This window comes from Lactuca virosa, chromosome 5 (assembly GCF_052849685.1).
Source record: "Lactuca virosa cultivar CGN04683 chromosome 5, Lactuca_virosa_CGN04683_v6, whole genome shotgun sequence".
NCBI classification, from domain to species: domain Eukaryota; kingdom Viridiplantae; phylum Streptophyta; class Magnoliopsida; order Asterales; family Asteraceae; genus Lactuca; species Lactuca virosa.
The window spans coordinates 306,648,015-306,666,229 of record NC_136430.1 but is presented as its reverse complement, the minus strand read 5'-3'; the positions used below and the strand labels follow the sequence as shown (position 1 = coordinate 306,666,229).

At 36.3% G+C, this 18,215-nt stretch overlaps 2 protein-coding genes across 2 annotated transcripts; one reads left to right on the top strand and one right to left on the bottom strand.

The window, feature by feature from the left end:
- The first annotated feature begins 1,588 nt into the window (after positions 1-1,588).
- LOC145117635 (syntaxin-43-like) lies at positions 1,589-3,344 on the top strand. The gene is made up of 7 exons (XM_079053932.1): positions 1,589-1,907; positions 1,992-2,081; positions 2,238-2,321; positions 2,438-2,515; positions 2,611-2,676; positions 2,763-2,843; positions 2,990-3,344. The coding sequence occupies exons 1-7, from the start codon at positions 1,644-1,646 to the stop codon at positions 3,095-3,097; spliced, it is 771 nt and encodes a 256-aa protein (XP_078910058.1). The 5' UTR covers positions 1,589-1,643; the 3' UTR covers positions 3,098-3,344.
- A 1,724-nt stretch (positions 3,345-5,068) lies between these two features.
- Positions 5,069-8,329, bottom strand: LOC145114948 (importin subunit alpha-1a-like). Its single transcript, XM_079051079.1, has 11 exons — positions 7,892-8,329; positions 7,422-7,518; positions 7,254-7,345; positions 7,029-7,160; positions 6,756-6,941; positions 6,520-6,683; positions 6,337-6,415; positions 6,122-6,250; positions 5,906-6,033; positions 5,424-5,820; positions 5,069-5,342 (listed from the first exon to the last, which is right to left on the bottom strand). The coding sequence occupies exons 1-10, from the start codon at positions 8,099-8,101 to the stop codon at positions 5,436-5,438; spliced, it is 1,602 nt and encodes a 533-aa protein (XP_078907205.1). The 5' UTR covers positions 8,102-8,329; the 3' UTR covers positions 5,069-5,342; positions 5,424-5,435.
- Between the last annotated feature and the right edge of the window lie 9,886 nt (positions 8,330-18,215).

Sequence of the window (18,215 nt, the reverse complement as noted above, 5' to 3'; positions counted from 1 at the left end):
TATGTGTATCAACCGGAAGGCTACATAAGGAAAGGCGACGAGCACAAGGTGTACCGTCTTTCAAAAGCACTATATGGTCTTAGACAAGCACCGAGAGCATGGAATACAAAACTTGATGGGATTTTGAAAGGAATGAAATTTCACAAGTGCATGAAAGAACCATCGGTGTACCGGAAGAACGAAGGATCCAACTTGCTAATTTTAGCAATCTATGTTGATGATTTGTTTGTCACAGGTACAAATTTGAGCATGATCAAAAGGTTCAAATTTGAAATGTCCAAGAACTTCGAGATGTCTGATCTTGGAAGATTAACTTACTACCTGGGCATTGAAGTCAAACAAGAAGAATCAGGGATTACTAAAAACCAAGAAGCGTATGCTAGACGCATTCTAAAAGAAGCCGGTTTACACGATTGCAATCCGACCCACATTCCCATGGATCCAGGAACCAAAATGTCGAAGGCCGAAGATGAACCCGAAATCGACCCGACACAATACCAAAAGTTGGTAGGATGCCTTAGATATCTCTTGCAGACAAGACCCGATATGGCATATGCGGTTGGAGTTGTTAGTCGATACATGCAAGATCCAAAAGAATCACATGGTGTTGCAATCAAACACATCCTAAGGTATTTACGAGGAACAACGGGATACGGAATCAAGTACGAGAGGATGGGACAAAATCGAATAATTGGTTACAGTGATAGTAGTCATAATGTTGATCCAGATGACGGAAGAAGCACAACCGGTCACATTTTCTACTATGGGTTGTCTCCAATAACATGGTGTTCTCAAAAGCAAGATACTGTTGCTTTATCATCTTGCGAGGCGGAGTTCATGGCTGCAACTGCGGCTGCATGTCAAGCAATATGGCTTCAAGATTTGCTAGGCGAAATCATGAACAAAGCACAAGAGAAGGTGGTCCTAAGAGTTGATAACAAGTCAGCTATCGAACTCACGAAGAATCCTGTTTTTCACGGAAGAAGCAAACACATTCACACGAGGTTTCACTTCATTCGTAAGTGTGTTGAAAAGGAACAAGTGGAGGTGAAGTACATTCCAGGTGAAGAACAAAAGGCAGACATTCTCACAAAACCATTGGCTCGAACCAAGTTCAAGACAATGCGGGACTTGATCGGGATTGAAGACATCTTTAGAAGGACTTAAAGATTGGCGGTGATAGGGAATCTCTAGAAGGACTTAGAGATTCGGGGGTGATTGTTGGAATCTTAAGTCATCATCTCCCTCCACCCATGTCTTCCACTCCTAAAAGGCTAACACAATTTCTGGAACAAAGTAAGGGACACCAACAAGTGGTTGGGTCTCATGTGTATTAATTATAGGATTAAAATGATTCTATCAATCCTATATATTCAGTGTATTACCAAGAGGGAGACACACACAAAAACACAGCAACATACATAGACATATACACATATATATGTAATTGGTTTTTGAGTTATATTTCCAATCAATCAAAGAGTTATTTTGATATATATATTTGTCTGTGTCTTTACAATTCCAATATTAGATATTAGAATAAGTCGTGTTCCCATTAAGCCCATTAAGTAAAAGCTTACTCTATTAAGCAAGCAGCACTTTAGTGAAGTTATGTTGTCCTTTTTTGCAGGGTGGGGACACCAATGGTGGGTCTCCCTCCAGCTTGGGTTGATGTATCTGAAGAAATAGCAGCAAACATTCAAGTTGCAAGGTCAAAAATGGCAGAGCTATCAAAAGCTCATGTGAAGGCTTTGATGCCCTCATTTGGGGATGGTAGGGAAGATCAGCACAGGATTGAAGCACTTACACATGAAGTAACTGATCTTTTAAAAAAATCAGAGAAGATATTAAGAAAATTATCTGGTGCTGGATGTGCTGAGGATTCAACTGTCAGGAAAAATGTGCAGGTATATAATAATATAAAGTTAACTTTCATAGTGGATTTTAAATTTTTAATCAACTCAACCATGTATGTTATGGTTTTATGGCAGCGATCTTTAGCCACTGATCTTCAAAGTCTTTCAATGGAACTTCGAAGGAAGCAATCGACATATCTGAAACGCCTTGAGCAGCAGAAAGAGGTTTGCCCTAATTATTCTCTTTTAATTATTGATTATTGGAATCCAGGAATGAAAATTAAGTTGTTTGTTTTGTGTGGTGGAATGGAATGGAATGGACCATTGTAGATGGAAAATATGATTCCTTCAGTTGAATAATATGTGGCCTTTTTCATGTAGGGTTCAGATGGGGTTGATCTAGAAATGAAATTAAATGGAAAGCATTCTTCTTCTATAAGCGAGGATGATGGTTATGATGATTTGGTATGTTCAATATTTTCCTTTTTGTATTAATCTAATTATCTTGGGTTTTAATTTCACAGATTCTACAATCCTTTACCTCTAAACAGGCTTTCTTGACTTGAAAATTATTTATCTAGGGTTTTAACAAACATCAAATGACCAAATTGAAGAAAAGTGAGGCTTTCACAACCCAAAGGGACAGAGAGATTCAACAAGTAGGTGCAAGACATTTGTGTTTATTTTTTATTCCTTCAAGTACATTGCTATTTTTGCATTTAGCTTACACTGTCTCTTTCTCTCTCCTAAACAGGTGGCAGCATCAGTGAACGAACTAGCACAGATCATGAAGGATCTTTCTGTCCTTATAATTGACCAGGTCAAAGCCATTTTTTTTTTGTTATAAATTTTGCCATATAAAGGCACAATGTTTATACTAACAAGACTTTTTTTTTTGGCAAGCAGGGAACAATCATCGACAGAATAGATTACAATATTCAAAATGTTGCAGTATCTGTGGATGAAGGACTTAAACAGCTACAAAAGGTTTGTCTCTATCCTTCATTTCACCTTATAAACTGCATCAAGCAAATAAGGAAACTCAAACATCCATATTATATATAGAGCTCAGTGGATTAAGTCAAAAAGAAACAAGAGGTACTAGAGTTGTGATGTTTGTATGAAATTTGCAGGCAGAGAGAAACCAGAAACAAGGCGGAATGGTGATGTGTGCTACAGTGCTTGTCGCCATGTGTTTCATAATGTTGCTTCTTTTAATCCTCAAGGCGATTCTCTTCTGATCCACCATCAACATGCCGGATGCATGGGAGATCCCCATTCCTACATACATACATACATGCATACAGACATACATACATATAGTTCATCTGATTTATTTTTACACAAGGGTCACATTGATGTGTATAATTGGGTTAAGTTGCTTTCATTGTATAGAGAGAATTTTATGTTATCAACTCTTTCCCCTAAGAAAGGTTTTGTAGTTTAGATGAATTAAGGTTTGATATTCAAACGTAGAGTTTACTAAAACAGTAATTTATAATTCAAGACGACCAATTCCCTATATGTACTAGCCAAGTTGCAGATCAATCCGAAAAAAAAAAAAAAAAAAAAAAAAAAAAAAAAAAAAAAAAAAAAGTTGTATTATAAATTGGAAAAAAAAAGTACTATAAAATATTGTTTCATAAATATCGGTAAGTTAAAAAATCTCGGGATAATCACAAAAATTTATCACATGATTATAGGTAACATAGGAATGGACCCTTTTATGGATTTATATTTGGAATGATGGACTGAAAAATAAGTTGGAAAACATATCAGAAACCCAACAAACAAATCCAAAAATCACGTGGTTATTTTTGTGATTATCCAAAAATCTAGCATGTCTAACATAAAATAATAAAAAAACGTAGCACAGTTAGAATAATATTAAAGATTAATGATATAGGTATTGTTAGCCACACTAATTACAAGTTATTAGGCGGAAGTTCATTTTACAATTCCAAATCCAAAGCCATAATAAAGACAGCGATAAAGCTAAAACTAGCTGCCAGAACGAGTTCAAGAGATGAGGATCCAGGTAGTGAATTCACCCTCGAGGGAAGAATCATTCCATTCACTTGTGAAAATGCTAAGAAGAAGGCTTTTCTCTGAATCCACCACTCAATCGGGGCGAGAGGGAGCTACTTCGAGGAGGGCTCTCACTCAACGGATCAAAGGTACGCCGGGGATAACTGATGACTCCCAAGAGCTCTTATCGACGGAGTCGTTTGGCACATGATATATTTGCTCACATTCCGGGGGAAGGTCGTAATTCGTAGGAACATTCTATAGTCTTAATAAGAGGAGGTAGAGTGAAAGATTCGCCAGGTGAGCCGTCTTAGCCTTACTGGCACCTCCGAGAAGTCTACCGCATGTTCATGATGTTCATGCGCAAGCAAGTGTCAGCGGCTCATTCTGAATAAATAAAAGAAAAAGAATCGACTTAGGGTATGGGTTCTGAAGAGGGTTTCTCCTTTTGCAATTTGGTCTTCTTCCGATCCTTCTGAATGCTGAGGAGAGCAAAGAATGGATCGCATTCACTTTTAAGTCCCTCCCCAAACTCATTTTACGAGGAATAACCAAGTGCGATAACTTGATGCGGGAGAGGCATTAGTGCAGTTCGATCTTGTGGTGTATTCCTTTGTAGTGAGTAGGGGAAAACCTCTGAAAATTTTTCAATATTGAATCTTCGACATATAATAGTTCCGAATCGAATCTCTTTAGAAAGATCTTTTGTCTCATGGTAGCCTGCTCCAGTCCCCTTACGAAACTTTCGTTATTGGGTTAGCCATACACTTCACATGTTTCTAGCGATTCACATGGCAACAAGTGTAAGATTCCCCTGGATAGGTCTCGTAGGCAGCAGCATTCGTACTTGCCTTCGCCGTGATTGTCCAGCATAGAAGCCTATGGTTCCATCTTGTTGCTGGAGGTACACATCCATCTTCTCGGTGTGGAGCGATATACGAGAAATAGATGCTCATCCTGAAATGTCCGATATCTATTCTAAGCTCTATAAAGTACTTTTAAAATCTTCAGAAATTTATGAGGGGGATGAAATAGTTCACCACGATCGATTACGTGAAACGGTTCTGCAAAGTTTGTTTGTTCATACAGACAGCGTGGTTATAGTAATTGCCAGCCAAACCTGGTCTATTTTTTATTGATTAGAATAGGGACTTACCCACTGTTAATTTCATATTCAAAAAGTATTGAGCCAAATTTGTGAGTCAAATCCATTCCGATTATTCCAATATTTTAAGCTGTCAACAGAAAGTAGAATATTGACTACTACATATCGGGAATTGGTAATTCTCAAGTAAGTGGCAAATAAGAAATACAAAGCAAAAACGGGACTAAATCCATAAATCCCAATGTCAAATACTTTACATAATTCATCAAGACACCAATCATCACTGCTAAGATAAACCCTCAAAAGTCAAAACTATAATAATACTGGACCACCACCCAGGTCAAAAAAAGAGCCTGAAAGAATGGAAAGAAACATCAAACAAAAATAAGAATAAAAATACCAAAGTATAAGAGCAAATATATGCATTTATATACCTTGCACTTGAATCAGTTGAAGGTAAATCCACCAGAGGGAACGGAAACATCAGCACCTCCAAAATGGAAAGCAGCAGCCTGAGGCTGAGGGGTTGCTTCGCCAGGTGGCATAACATCATCCTCTTCATCCAACCAATACGTCTCAAGAAGCTTCACTGCTTTCTCATATATCTCATTGTTATCATGACTCTGTAAATTTTCTATTTTCTCCAACCCTTCAGCATCATCAATCATTTGTGCATAAACATTTACATCCCCAGATTGCCCCAAATTCTTTTCAGCTTCCCCAACCTTTAAAATGTTCTCAAGCCCCTCTAAACACACTGTCACTATTCGTGGGTCTGGACAGATCAGCAGGTCACACAAAGGTTTGATACACCCCTCACTAACTAAATACCTGCAAAACACTCATCATTTTATATTAATATTAATATCTAGAATAAAAAGAAATTCAACAACAAAAAAAGATAAAGTTTTCTCACTTAATTTGGTCGTGGGTTCCACCAGAAGTAGCATTTGAGATGGCCCATGCAGCCTCTTTCTTGATGTCAAATTCAGCAGTTTGAAGCAAAAGAACAAGAGGACCAATGATATTTGCTTCAATCACTATCTGTAAAAAAAAATATACAAATACCAGTCAAGAATGCACAGCACAGCTAATTAATAATATATACACTTAAATCTGGACAAAATTTTACCTGAATCTGCTCCTTATTGCCAGCAGTGATGTTTGATATAGTCCAACAAGCTTCCTTCTTAATGCTCTTTTTGTGATTACCAATCAACAGGTTCAGAAGACAAGGCAATGCTTGAAGATTGATTATATACTACAAAGTACAAACACATTGCAGAGTGTCAGATCATAATATTCTTTAATATATATCTATATACATATTACAAAATAAACACTTACCTGAGTTTGCATATCATCTCCAGTAACAATGTTCCCAACTGTACGAAGAGCAGGAATAAGCACAGTTGGAGAAGCACGACTGAAGATACAAAAATATATGCATATAACAGAATGTTAGAAAATAAAAAAGGATTCAAAAGATTCTAACTTTATTAAAAAAAATTATAATAATACCAGACTCACTTCAATAGCTCAACCAATCTTGGACATACATTTGCTTCAATAACAGCTTGGATTTTATCATTGGTGCCATCAGAAAGATATGAAAGTGCCCAACAAGCATCTGTCAAGACTTCATCATCTTCTGAACGAATAAGTTGCTGTAGAGCTGGAAGTGCAGGTTTTGTCTGAAAAATTCAAAACTATTGATCAGGGTTTATGGTTTTAGGGTTTAGGGTTTAAGGTTTTGAGAGACTAACCTGATCAAAAGAAGGTTGTGGTTTGCCCCTACAAAAATTGGAAAGTGTCCAAGTGGCATTTCGCAACATAGATAGCTTAGCATGTGCGTTTAATTGGGAAAGTAAAGGAATCAAAGCTCCTTGTGCAAGTACAAGGTCACGACATTTAGGGGAATCACCAGCCACATTCCCTAGGGCCCATACAGCCTACCATGTACACAGTAACAGACAATCAGAAATTGAGTAGATAGAAATAGAATATAAAAAAAAAAAAATTAAAAACAAGAAACATACCTGCTCCCTAACATCATCACTGGGAGATGCAAGAAGTTTCACAAAAATCGGGACGGCTCCATGATCAATCACCACCTTTGTGTGTTCAGATGTTCCAGATGCAATATTAGTCAAAGCCCAAGCAGCCTCAAACTATAGAATACAGGAAGTGTATATTGTTATTATTATTATACAACAGATATGAGTTTCTTGTTTGTATTTCTGTTTTATAATGTTCTATTTCACCTGTAGTTGGGGGAAATCCTCCCTCACAAGAAACTCAACAAAGCGAGGGACAACACCAGATTGAATAACTTCTTCGATTGGAGGGCTGCGTTCTGATTAAGAAAATGTAATAGAATTAGCAATGTAAGTAGGAACAGTATATTGAGATAAAAATGATAATGGTATTACCTATTGATAAGAGTTTACGAAACTGAGTAGTGGCCTCAAGCTGCATATTGTTATCATTAGAGAAAACTCCAGCAACCATTGCAGGAAGATTTTCCAACTGCAATTTGAATAATCACAGTAAAACTCAGCGCATAACATCAAGAGTTCGTACTAGTACTTAAAAGCATTTTCTATCTGCAATCAGTATAGAGCTAGGGCATAGGGTACACTCAGGAAGTAATGATGCTACAAAGAAATCCTATACCGACACAACTAAAACCATGTCATTCAGCCATGTTTATCGGCGTGGACTATATCCTAAATACAAATTCCAAACGTCATCCGAACCAATGTCGATTGAGCTACAGTTCCTAACAGCAAGACAAACAGAAAACCCTAAAATTCCAGACACAGCACAACAGAGTAGCGAAACTACAACGTAAATCCAGCAAAATTGCATACAGTATGACCGTATTACAAAATGTATATACCTTCTTTTCGGCGGCGGAAGCAGACTGAACGGGCATGGCGAACTGGCTAGCAGTGACTTCGCGTCTCTTCTTCTGCAAACTTTCTTCTCTCCGGTTCTTACGGATCTCGACCATATTGTCTTCTCGCCTCCGGCGCCCTTCCTCGGCATCAACCGCCACCTTGTATCGGTTCCGGCGAACCTCCGTTCTGGCGCTAGGTCTCAGCGACATCGTTACAGTTCCTAGCGAGAAAGAGAAAACCCTAGAAATAGGTCAAGGGACTAGAGATCCTTTGTGTGTATATCTAATACCAGGAATTCAGTATCGATCAAATGTCGAGCGGCAATGGTCTATAAAGAAGAGCGAGTGAGGGTTTGGTGTTTTCCGCCCAGAGGAAGAGAGACGGGCGGGCCAAAAAGAAAGCTTTATTCGTAGGGCTTTTTCAAATTTTGAATCACCAAACATGTACTACACTCATTAAATGTAGACTTTCTTGAGGTGTGTTGTTTAACTTTTATTTAATAAACTTAATTAAGATATTTTAGAAAACTGCAAAAGGCCAAAAAAGAAAATGATTTATGGAGTTGTTAAAAGAACTCTAGTTTTTTTTTTTTTTTATACTCGTGGTATAATTTTGGATTATTCGGATTATTTTGGTCCATTCAATTTGAAAATAATATCATATCTCTTTAAATTTATTTTTTATTTTTTGTATTTATGTTAATGTTTTTTTTTAATTGAAAACAATGTAAAAACCTTCGATTAATTCCAGGTGGTACCCAACTAATTAGGAGGTGTATAGTAATTAATCATTGTTTAGTCAATTAGTGAAGTTTGTTAAAATGGTTTATTCACAGTGAATTTTTATCTATTTTTTATTTCAATAAAAACTAGAGTAAATTACATAAATGGTTCTTGTGGATTTGAGTAACTTGCGAGTTTGGTACCTAACTTATTTTATTAACTTGGATTGTCCATATGATTTCATTTTGTTGCATGTGTCATCCCTGCTATATCTAATATACAACCCTTAGAAGATTTTTTACAAATTTTAATTACTTAAATAAATGTTTAAGTAATAAATACATCCATTGTTGGTTTCCACCACTCCTTTCATCACCTCGACGAGTCTTTCACCTCTGACAAACCACCAAAACCTCCTTTTTCTTCTTCGACAAGCCTGCCTCCATGCTCCCCCCCCCCCACACACACACATATATATATATATATATATATATATATATATATATATATATATATATATATATATATATATATATATATATATATATAGAGAGAGAGAGAGAGAGAGAGAGAGAGAGACTAAACCACAAATTTGGTCTTTATGGTTAGCAAAAAAGTGTGAATAATATCCAAATCTTTTGAACTTGCTGGATGGTCCAAAATGAGATATTTTTTGTGGTTATGATATTTTATAAATTTGAAATGACTATTTTGACTTTAATGTTTGTTTTTCCATTTTTTTATTTATTTGAAATGATAATAATAAAAAAATGAAAAAATAAAATCCCATCTGACGGTACCTGCAAACTCCACCCCACCACTGATTCTCTTTCTTCTCTCTTACATATGCATTGATCATCGTCATTTTCATCTTCATCAGCCATAAGGTTCTTTCATCTTCATTAGGTTCATCTTTTGGAAGTTGTAAGATCCATAAAGACCATTCTAGAGAAACCTAAAAGTATCAAAGATTTGGAGGTGCTTGACGGCTTCGATTTTGATTTTCTATGTTTTGAGTTTTCTGGGTTTGGAGGTTCTTAAAAGCTTCGATGAACACACATTCAAATATTGGAGGTTCCCGAAAGATTTGATTTTTTCTTTTACGAGTATTTTTTTTAGGTTTTGAGTTTGGTAGGTTTAATGTGATAACATACCATCGAAGCTTTCAAGTTTTCTAGGTTTGAGTTTCTTGTAATGAACACACAATCAAAGCTTTTGAGTTTTCTGTTTACCTTTAAAATTTCATTCACTGATTGAGTTTAGTTTAAAGGTCGATTTTCTGAGTTTTTCACCATCGATTTGCAAGTGTCTGTATTAATCATTGTATGTGTGTATATGTTGAAGAAGACGACCGCATAAAAGGATTCTAGTGTTGGAGGTATGAGAATACAAAATTTTGGTGCCAGAGGTACGAGAACACGAAAAATGATTAAAGGGTAGATGGAGATCTAAGAGCACAAAGTTCCAGCTTTGATTTTGCGATGGAGTAGAGGTGGATCTATGGTTATTCCTCCGCCGAATATATATATATATATATATATATATATATATATATATATATATATATATATATATATATATATACCTTAATAAGCATTTAGCCTTAAATGTTGAATTTTAAGAGGTACAAGTTCAAAAGCAAGTTGTACAATGAATTTATGCATTGAATCTTATTTAGTCAAACGTTGATTACATAGTCTCACTTTTATCCCTTAAAAATTTGCACCTAACTAATGTGAATCAAACTGAATCGGTCAAAATGAAGACTTATTCTCAATTTGTTCCTTTAAATATTGGATTTGAGTCCTTTTTCTCTTGTTTCTCTTCTGTTTATAAAGAAACGTTGCCACCACCACCAGAAAGAATTCCAACAAATAGAGAATCGTTGTGCCTACACGATGTTAGTATGTTTTAGATGTGCCATGGATGGTTCTCTCTTGATCTATCTCCCTTTTTTTCTCTTCTCAAAATCACTACCGCCACCTTCTCTTCCCCACCAATATGAACTAGAAGTCGCCGATAAAGGAGATAGTTTATAGGGATCCGGCGGGGGATTTGATCAGCATATCGAATTGTGTTATTTCACCGCCATTAGTAACACCCACTGTAGCACCATCACAGTTTACCCTTTTCATTGTCGGTATCTCTCTCATTCTCTAAAAATTACTAATTGCCACCACAAATACCAGCTACAGGTGGTTCTTGAGATGGTTCTACTTGCAACATATATAGAAATATTCAGTAGTTTGAAAATTTTGGTGCTTATAATGGTAAGATTTCACATCTATCGTCTTTTATTTTGACAAATTCCTTCCCGTTTCTCGAAATTTCTCCATATCTTCGCGTTCTTTGTTCACAAATTCTGGATATAGTGCCCATTTGCCTTCATCGTCATCAAGAACAATTCCAGTATACTATGGTTCAATCCACCCTTTCAATATCTCTTCTCTATCTCTTTCACTCACAAACCCTAATATTTGTCGATCTGGCATGCCTTCCATTATACATAGTGTCAATACCACAAACCATTCATCCCCAATACGAACCTGCTCCACCATTCTCCTCCTCTCTCCTTTGTACTTTCACTCTCACGAAGAACTGGGTTGTCGCACACCCTTTAATCAACGACTATTTGTTGCTTATAATGATTCTTTATTGTGTTTGTTGCAGGTTAGCAGACAAAAGTTGAGTGTTTGCTGCACTGTATCGAAAAATCTTTTCTGGTGCCCTAAACATCAGGTTATCATAAGCATATACTCAATGTTTCTTTTTTGTGGTTATTGATATTCTATTATTTTATGATCCCTATGGAACTTTTGTTTCATAGATGCGAATTTGTTTGAAATTGTTCCTAGGAGGTACAAAAGGTGAATGGAAATTGAAGTTTTATTCTCTTAGATGATGGCAATATTGGAAAGATCTAGAGTGGTTGGTCGTTTAATGACAGTTTTCCCATAAGAGGTACAAAATGTGGTGATTTCTACTCGATTCATGTTTTTAATTTTATAGAATGTTGATATGGATTTCATTGGTGCTTTGAATACAAGTATGTGGTTAATCTACAAACTATTTCTGAACCTATGAGCGATTTCTAAAAGTTTCCAAAATGTAGCTCTAATGGATCGAGCACCTGTCAAGCTCCTAGAGAAATATCTTGGAGATTTTTAGACTTAGGATAAAGCCAATTGCAAACTGATATAAAGTGGAATGTAGATGTTTTATTACCCCTTTCACTTACACATGAGAAAAGTATGTACCTAATGAAACATGGATTCTTAAAGATGGAATTGAACAGTTTGTGGTCAAAGGATTGACATCAAAACTGATGATTTTATTAAAGAACATGATAAATATGAGTTGTTGTACTGGCTACCTCGAGAACTGTCAACTGATGGCGAAGTAACATGGATACAACACCATGTTAGCCTTTTATTTCCTTTATCTTGTGGTACTGATGAACCCATATAAATTTCCTTTTACCTTCTTTTTTCCACTTATCCAGTTACGTTCATTTTCAGGGTGTTTTAGCATTAACATCAACTACAACAAAGCAAGCTCTTATTTCTATTCATTGTCATTGTATGTTGCAGGCCTTCGCCACCAATCAAATCAACACCAAAGTTGAACCTTGACGATGAAAACCGATAAAAGTTGTTGTGAATTCATTTTCTGATTTTTGGTCCTAAAGAGCAACCATGTCATGTGAATAACAATGCGACTTTTGTTGATCATCAAAAAGGACCTGTGAATAAGCATGTCACACCACCATCTTTTATTTGCTTCCTTTTCCTTACTTTAAAAAACCACAACCAGTTACACTAACTTAACTATATGTGTGTATATATATACAGGTATTGAAATGAGAACCATTGAAGTACCCATGTTCAAACCATCATGGGTCATGTTGATCATGGAAAGGTAATAAGTAATAGTTAGTGGCTTAAATTGTTTAAAATACTATTTCTTGCTAATATCATCCTTAACTATATGTATATATGACTAAAATGAAACATTTTCCAGTTTTCTCTATCACAACATCATACCTTGGTCATCTTATTAAATTATAACTTTTTTTATTTTTGTCTATTTACCCTACTTTCAGTTCCTTTATGGGAGGTTGAACAGTTGTAAAGTGTTGTTGGGGCTTTACAGGAAGGAGAAAGGGTAATTTCATCTTATTATTTTTAGGTACAATAAGGAGAATGGGTAATTCATCTTATTATTTTTAGGTACAATATTGGGGTTTTGCCATTGGATTGCAATATATTAACAAGAGATGGAGCGGGGGGATAAGAAAAGGGCATTATGGTCTATTTTGATAATATCTAAGAAAAAGGCATTATCCATTTTGGTTGCAATTAGAGTAGAATCCATGAGAAAGAAGTAAGAAGTCCTAAATTCTTGAAACGACCTTGCAAGTGTAGATAGGGTTTTATATGGACATTTTGATAGGTGAGGCCTCTGTCACTATATATTAATCAAGAAGCATTCAAGCTCTTATTTTTGTTCATATTTTAATGCTTTTATGAATGTGACAATTTCTGATCGCTATGTCATTTGAACTTCAGTGGCTTACAATAATCCCAAGCCAGAGTGGAAATAAGGTGTTTCAAGCTCTTATATTTCTATCTTTTTGATATGTGTTTTGTCTATTTCATTTTCTTACCAGGAGCATGTGTTGAGTTGTCCAAAAGAACAACAACATGATGTCATTATGGTATTTTTTTTTGCTGTTGGATTAGACCTATATGATGTCATAGACATTGCTGGAAACTAGAAAGTATGCCCATAAACTTGGCTAAAAGTATAATTACAACTTTTTTGCATTCTTTTTTGTGATATAAATCGGTGTTTATAGTTAATTGGTGGAATTACAATTTACAACTTTCATGTGTGTGTTGTGTGTGCAGTGTGTGAGTGTGTGTTTGACCAAAATACCCAGTTAATATTTATTTGGGTTAATTTAAGGAAAACCAACTTACTTTAATTATTTTTTTTTATTATATCATCCTACTTTTATTTTTTCATGTTAAAATTTTATACTTTAAATACAATGTTGTAATAGAAAGAAAAGAAAGTAGGATGCTATAATATAGTAAAGAATGAAAGTGTGTTGCTTTAATTGGAAGTATGACAGTTTAATACAAAGCCCTAATAAGAAAGAAAACCGGAAGTACGATAGTGTAATAAATAAGAAATGAAAGTAAATATCATCAAAGTGTTTACAAGCTTGATAAACCAGTCTCTAGGATTAAGGTGCAAGTTTGGGTTCTCAAGGTTAAATTTGGCATTTTAACCATATTGTTACTATTGACTTTCACTGTTTTCTAACACTAACCAGTCCTATTTCTATACTTTTTTTTCTAAATATTTGAAGCCTTAAAATTGTAAGAATTCATATCAATGATAATGCATGTACGGTCTAAATTCTTAATATATATAACTCTTTTTTTGCATATACAGATTAATGAAAATTAAGCAATGAAGCAATTTGAAATAACATGGAACCATTACTATTAGAAAAACATTATAAGCGAATTGTAATTTCAAATAATGAGTGTTTATAATCCAATTTAATCATTTTTTTAAAGATAGATGCAATTTGAATTGTAGCATTTACATTTACTCCTCGGATTCGATTGGATTGGACCTAATTAAATGATCCTTAAAGTGGTCAAAGGCGTGAATTTAGCTTTGTCAAAAATGGGATTTGGGCAATTCATATTTAACATTAGTCATATTTTCTATTTTTTTACTAAGTTTATTAAAAAATATAAAGATACGTATTACTTTAACAAAATATAGTCAAAACATAACATCATCACTTTCAAGAAAGAAAAAACGTTGGTTTTTTGAAAATGAAGGCGACTACAACAATCAATTTTATCTAAATGCCATTTGAAGTAAGGTTTTACTTTTTTTATTTTTTTTTAACTATGTAATATTGACCATCATGATAAAAAATTGTGTATCAAAGTAATCTAATTAATAATTTTTGTTTTTAGTAACAAGTAACTTATAAATTTGGTGCTAAAGTTATTATTGGTTCAAGCTTAAAAAATATACGATTTTAAAAATAAAAAAGAAAGTAGTTAAATATAATTAACAACTTTGCAAAATGAACCCAATGACTTCTAGACAAAATCAATTTATTTCCAAACACTGTAATTTTCAGCAAGTAAGAAAATGTGTAATTTCAATATTTTTTAATCTTTATTTTTAGTTAATAAAATATCTATTGTATTTTGGTTGAACTAGAAAATTTCAAATGTGAACTTTTAGAAATTATCTATTGTATTTTTGTTAAACATTATATTTTTGTTGTTGGTCGTGAGACGTGGAATACGAACACAAACCGTGGATTCTAGCATAGAAATGTCTAGACCTGGCAATGAGGCGGGTTTTGAGCGAATCGACCTTGATCCAAACCCATTTAACAAATTTCAAAATCCAATCCAAACCCGCTCCGTAACCCGTAGGGTTTTGAATAATCAAACTCATACCCTTATCCACCGAATCAACAGATATCCAAACCCGCCCCATAACCCATAGGTTTTTTGAACAATCAAACAAAAATGTTTATTTAGAAAACTCATTACATACTCGAGGACTTTCTATTGGAATTAAAGTCACTATTGTAGTAACTTCCGATTGATTTTTGAATGTTGAATGCGACGATAGAGAGTAGCAATTGCAAACTTTCTTCATGTTGATAATGACTTTATTGATTTATAAATGAAATTAGTGATTGCTTGATGAAATATTAATGAAATGATACCGTGGCCATTGTTAATTAACCATCTAGAAGTTGACTCCTAGAGTCCTGTGTAAAAATAATTTGGTCTTTGGCTTTTTTTCCCTTTCGACTTTCGATTAGACTTAAAATTAATATTTAGACATGATAAAATATAAACGTATAATTCTAAAATTTATACGGGCGGGTTATAAATGGATCGGATCGATGATGATCCATACCCGACCCTTTTAATAAAAGGGTTAACGGGTACGGGTCGTTAACGGGTAAACGAATCAAAAACTATGTTCCAAACCCATATAATTCTTAAGGGTTTGGATCAGGTCAAAACTCGCTCTATTGCCATGTAACACCCTGTTTATTTATTAGATAAATAAATAAAGTAATGAACGAATAGTAGCCCTAAAATAAATAATTGAAAGTTTAGGGGGGGTTAAAAATATAATTTCCGGATTAGTTATAAAGAATTTTTGAAGTCAGGGGCTCCGTGGTAATTATTGGAACTTAAGTTGAAAAGAATGTGAGGAGGAGGGACTAAAAATGTTAACATGGCTGAAGTTTGATCATTCGGACCTAATTTGTAAAGGGTTTTAGATGGTGGGGTTCAAATGATAACTTATGGACTGATTGTGAAAGGATTTTGGATGTTGGGGGGCTGCTTTGTAAATTATGGCCTAATATTGAAAGGAACTCGGATGGGAGGGACCTATCTTGTCATTATGGCAAACTTATAAGTGGGATCGGTTATAAAGGGTTATGAAACCCTAACCCTAAAAGAAAACCCTCCAGCCGTCACCCCTTATACCTCCCGTTTACAGCCGCCACCTCTCCATCACCTTATACCCCCTTCGTCGTCGGCGCTGTTACCACCCAACTCCAACCCGTTTCCGACCAGCAACGATGGCAAGCAACCACGGGATGGCCGCCACCCTCATTTCCTTTCCTCCGCCACTTGCAGCCTTGCTGCCGGACGCCATGCACGAACGAAGAACCACCGAGAGCGACTTCCAGGTGGCGTTTCTCCTGCTCCGCCTTCAGCCAACGTCGCTAAGGTTGTCCAACGCTGCCACTTTCTAGCCGGTATCGAAGTCGCAGCCTCCCCGGTCATTGACGCCGCCACTGCCACTCCGTTGAAGACCAAGATTCGCCGCCATCACCGCCTGCTGACGTTGCTGCTGCTGTTTCCGTTGAAGTCGATTCGTTCCCGGTCGTGGGTTGAATTCCCGTGTGTTTTGTAGTTGCTGCTTGACTGGGAAGCAAAAGATACCACCGCCACCACCGTGAGGTGGTGGCTACCATCAATAAATCATTGTTGTCGCCGCCATGAGCCACCAGGTGGGTGGCTGGAGTGAATAGTGCAACCTGAAGTGTGTGTATGAGTGTTTGGTGTAGCTGGAAGACCGAGAGCCGCCACTGCCACCACCGTGAGGTGGTGGCTGCCACCATCTGTCGCCGCCGGCCACCACAAGGTGGTTGTGTGTGTGTGTGTTTATTTGTTTAGTGTGTGTTATTTTGATATTCAACATTGTAAAATGTAAATTACAGCTTGGAATAATGAAAGGAAAATCAAACCACCACCGTAGGGTGGTAGCTACCGCCACCGGCCGCCGTGTCGGGTGGCGGTGTGCTTGCCTCGTTGAGTTTGATTCGTTTAGGGTGCTTGAAACCCTAATGGGCCTTGTAAGCCCTAATGGACCCTAATTGACCCAATAAAACCCAAATGGGCTTAATGATATTCTAGTGGGCCTAATAGGCCCAGTAAAGCCCTAATTGCCCTAAAAGCCCAATAAATTGATAAATGGGCTAATATTTGGGTTGGAAACCCTAATTAGGGTTTGGAAAACCCTAATGCAATGAAACCCTAATTTGGGGAATTAATCGGGACACACAGGAATTATTTGATAACTTGAAATATTAAATAATAATCATTGGCAAAAATTAATCTAAGCAATATTGGACTTAATGGATTAAGTCCTTAGTAGATTAAGCCCATAATGGGTTAAGTAGGAAACTTAACCCTAATCATCATTTTATGAGAAACCCTAATTTCACTTGGGTTTATTGTTGGGCCTTTCTATTGGGCCTTGATGATTGGGTTATTAATGGACCATCCAAGATCAAGCAAATGGACTAGAATAATTAATGGGCTTTGAGGTAAGGCCCATATGAGGAGTTGGGCCCAATTTGGAAAATTGGGCCATAGATGGGCCACAGTTTGGGCCTTAATGATTATATGATGTTGGACCTTAGAATAAGACCATGTAAAGGCTTGGGTCCAATTTGGAAAATTGGGCCATATGTTGGGCTTTGATTTCCTAGTTGACTTTGGGCCTATGGATTGGGCCTTGGGCTTGCATAAAGCCAATCTTGGGGTAATGTAGTAATTATCCAAAGTATGTACTCATGGTTATGTAGTGGAACCCAATTATTAATTGGGTGTTGACAGTTCGGGAATCTGTCATCCAGCAGCTGGGGTTGAGTGTGTGGGACTTCAGCAGTGTGGGGTTGTGTCTTCGGGACTTCAGCAGTGTGAGGTGAGTTACCTTCCAGTAGCGGTGGGTCTACGGCCACAATGCCGGCCCACCAGTAGGAGTTGTTGAAGATGATTGTCTTTGTGATAATTGGCTATGTTTGCTACTATCTGATATGTTTATGTGCTAGCATGATATGTTATATGTGATAGTGGTAGTAGGAGGGGAATAGTCCACAAGTTCGGTTGTTAGGACCGAAGGGTAGGTCGGGCACCCCAGATATGCCTGACAGTATGATTATGTTATGCTTCTATGTGGTAGTAGTAGAGGGTGAAATAGTCCCCGTAACCGGCTGAGATAAACCGGAAGGGGTAGG